This window comes from Phyllostomus discolor, chromosome 9 (assembly GCF_004126475.2).
Source record: "Phyllostomus discolor isolate MPI-MPIP mPhyDis1 chromosome 9, mPhyDis1.pri.v3, whole genome shotgun sequence".
Lineage (NCBI taxonomy): Eukaryota > Metazoa > Chordata > Mammalia > Chiroptera > Phyllostomidae > Phyllostomus > Phyllostomus discolor.
In genome coordinates, this window is record NC_040911.2 from 11,128,963 (window position 1) to 11,131,219 (window position 2,257).

Below are 2,257 nucleotides of genomic sequence, written 5' to 3' on the forward strand. Positions count from 1 at the left end.
CAGATGGGAGTCATTTGGGGGCAGGGAACGCATGGTTCAGCGGAGCACAAAGCTTAGCATCAAGAACGTTTAACAGGACACGATTGAAACAATACAGTCAAACAACAACAGAAAAAAGAAGACATGAAAAAACATTAGCGTTACAGTCGCATTTCTTTTCTTTTCTTTTTTTTTTTTTTAAAAAGAAAGCATCAAATTTAATTTAAATTTAAAAATGTCAGAAATTGTCTGAAAAAAATCAATGGAGCAAATCAACTCCCAAAAAAGAGGGGCTGCATCTTGGTGATCACATTTGTTGGAAGGGTTAGAGAAAAATAAAAATGCCGTTTAGCTTAAGAATGTGTAGGTTATGTGCAAACCAACTCATTTTAGGAGCAGAAGAATCCTTGGTCATTTCTCAATATCAAAATTTACGCAGGTTTCTCTTTTGAATATCTTCTACATTTAAAGATGCAATCATACAAAGTATCCTAATTTCCACGTAGCATAAATTCTTTGTTTCAGCCAACTCTCAGTGGAGGCGCAACCAGCACAACACCATCTCCGCGGACAAAGAGCATCGGGATATTCTGTTTTGTTGGTTTATATATCTCTTCATATGTTTCTTCATCAATTTCTATAGTAGTCACAGTTTCTTCCACATCTCCCAATATCATATTTAAATGTTGATCATAAGCATGTAATCTACCTCGAAATTCTCTGTCATTTCTCATTTTCACATAAATTCGCTCATCCAGGCTGAGCCTGATAAGATCCAGGGGCTCTTCTACGGTGTTGGTAGTTTGTTGCTGGTCCACGTCGTCCGCCATGTTTCAAACCCTGCACCCTTTCCCCTCGCATTTCTTCTGTTCACAAATTATTCACATAGGTCAAGATGGAGGAACCAACGATGAAACTCAGGAAAGGAGGTAAACATGGTGTTTGCAGAAGGAGAGCAGCACATGACAACCTGATTCACTTCACTCCCGATGATGCAATGTGGATGAGACGTCGGTTCTCAGTGAGCAGGGAGGCGACAGTCGGTATCGACAGTCAGTCGATACCCAGTATTGACTGTGCCTTGCACAGCAGCCCCCTCTCCAGCCCCATTTTCACAAGCATTGATGGTCTACTTTGGGGGGTAATCTGACAATATCTATCAAAACTGGGAGTTCATCCCTCTTAGTGCAATTAACTCCGTCACTTGGAATTTTCTGTATAGATATACTCACATAAAGTATAGTAAGATGTGCGTGTAAAACTATTCATTGCAGCATTGTTTGTAGCAGCAAAAAACTAAAACAAGCTAAATATCTGTACAGTAGATTGGTTAAAAAAGAACACAGCCATACAATGTTATATTATGCAGACATTTAAACAGAAAAAAAAACAAAAGACCAGGAATTGGGGTAAGAAAGATGATTGATCTCATGTCTCCTAAGTCCAAAATACAGAGGAATACGTTTGGTGTGAATAAAAAGGATATGAATAAATGCTTATGTGCATTTGTGTAGGTATTTATTTGGTGGTGATAGCATACTTTTCTTTTTCTTCCTTGAAGGCTACAAAGAGCATAATGGATGGTGGTCCCTTGGGGGGCAACTGGTGGTAGAGAGGACAGCGTGGCGGCTCCGTGTTCAGGGTTTTCCCCGGCTGTCGTGTCCTTGCTTGGAGGCGGGATCAGAAGCAGAGCCCCAAGGCCGCTGAACCTGGCAGCGGAGGCAGGAAGACACAATCTCTCCTTTAAAGGCTAAGAAGAGGTGCAGCGGGACATCAAAGGACAGACGAAGCCAGGCTGGCTTGATGTTGAAGGTCACGGTGAAGCTGCAAGGCCAACAGAAGTGACCTCCAGTTGACAGCAGAGGGCTTTGACACTCGGCAGTCTGGTGGCTAGGGAGGGTCGGAGTTCGGGAGGCTTTAACGTGGTGCTAGGAGGGCGGCAGACAGACAGCTCAAGTGCTGGCAGCTCTGGTGTCGGGGGTGCTGGGTGGCTGTGACGAGGGCCCTGGCCTGCCAGTGGAGTCATGGTTCCCTGGTTCCCTCCAGGAATCCAGGTGTGGCCTGAGCTCTGCAGGAGGGATCGGAATTAGGAGGGCAAAGGGACGGGGCTGCAAACACACTAGGGAGAGGGAGCAGCATGTGTGAAGGTCGGAGACAGGGAATGGAAGGCGAGCCCCTGTGGTTGGAGCAGACACAGAACGGGGGAAGGTGCACGAGGAGCCACAAGGTGGGCAGGGTGCCCTCCTGCAGGACTTCGGGCTTCCTCTTTATCCCACAC

The 2,257-nt window shown here is 45.4% G+C and overlaps 1 protein-coding gene across 1 annotated transcript; it reads right to left on the reverse strand.

Moving 5' to 3' along the window:
* Positions 1-273: 273 nt before the first annotated feature.
* LOC114506740 (U6 snRNA-associated Sm-like protein LSm3) lies at positions 274-835 on the reverse strand. The gene has a single exon (XM_036010093.1). It carries the CDS (start codon positions 807-809, stop codon positions 501-503), a length of 309 nt encoding a protein of 102 aa, XP_035865986.1. The 5' UTR covers positions 810-835; the 3' UTR covers positions 274-500.
* Positions 836-2,257: the final 1,422 nt, after the last annotated feature.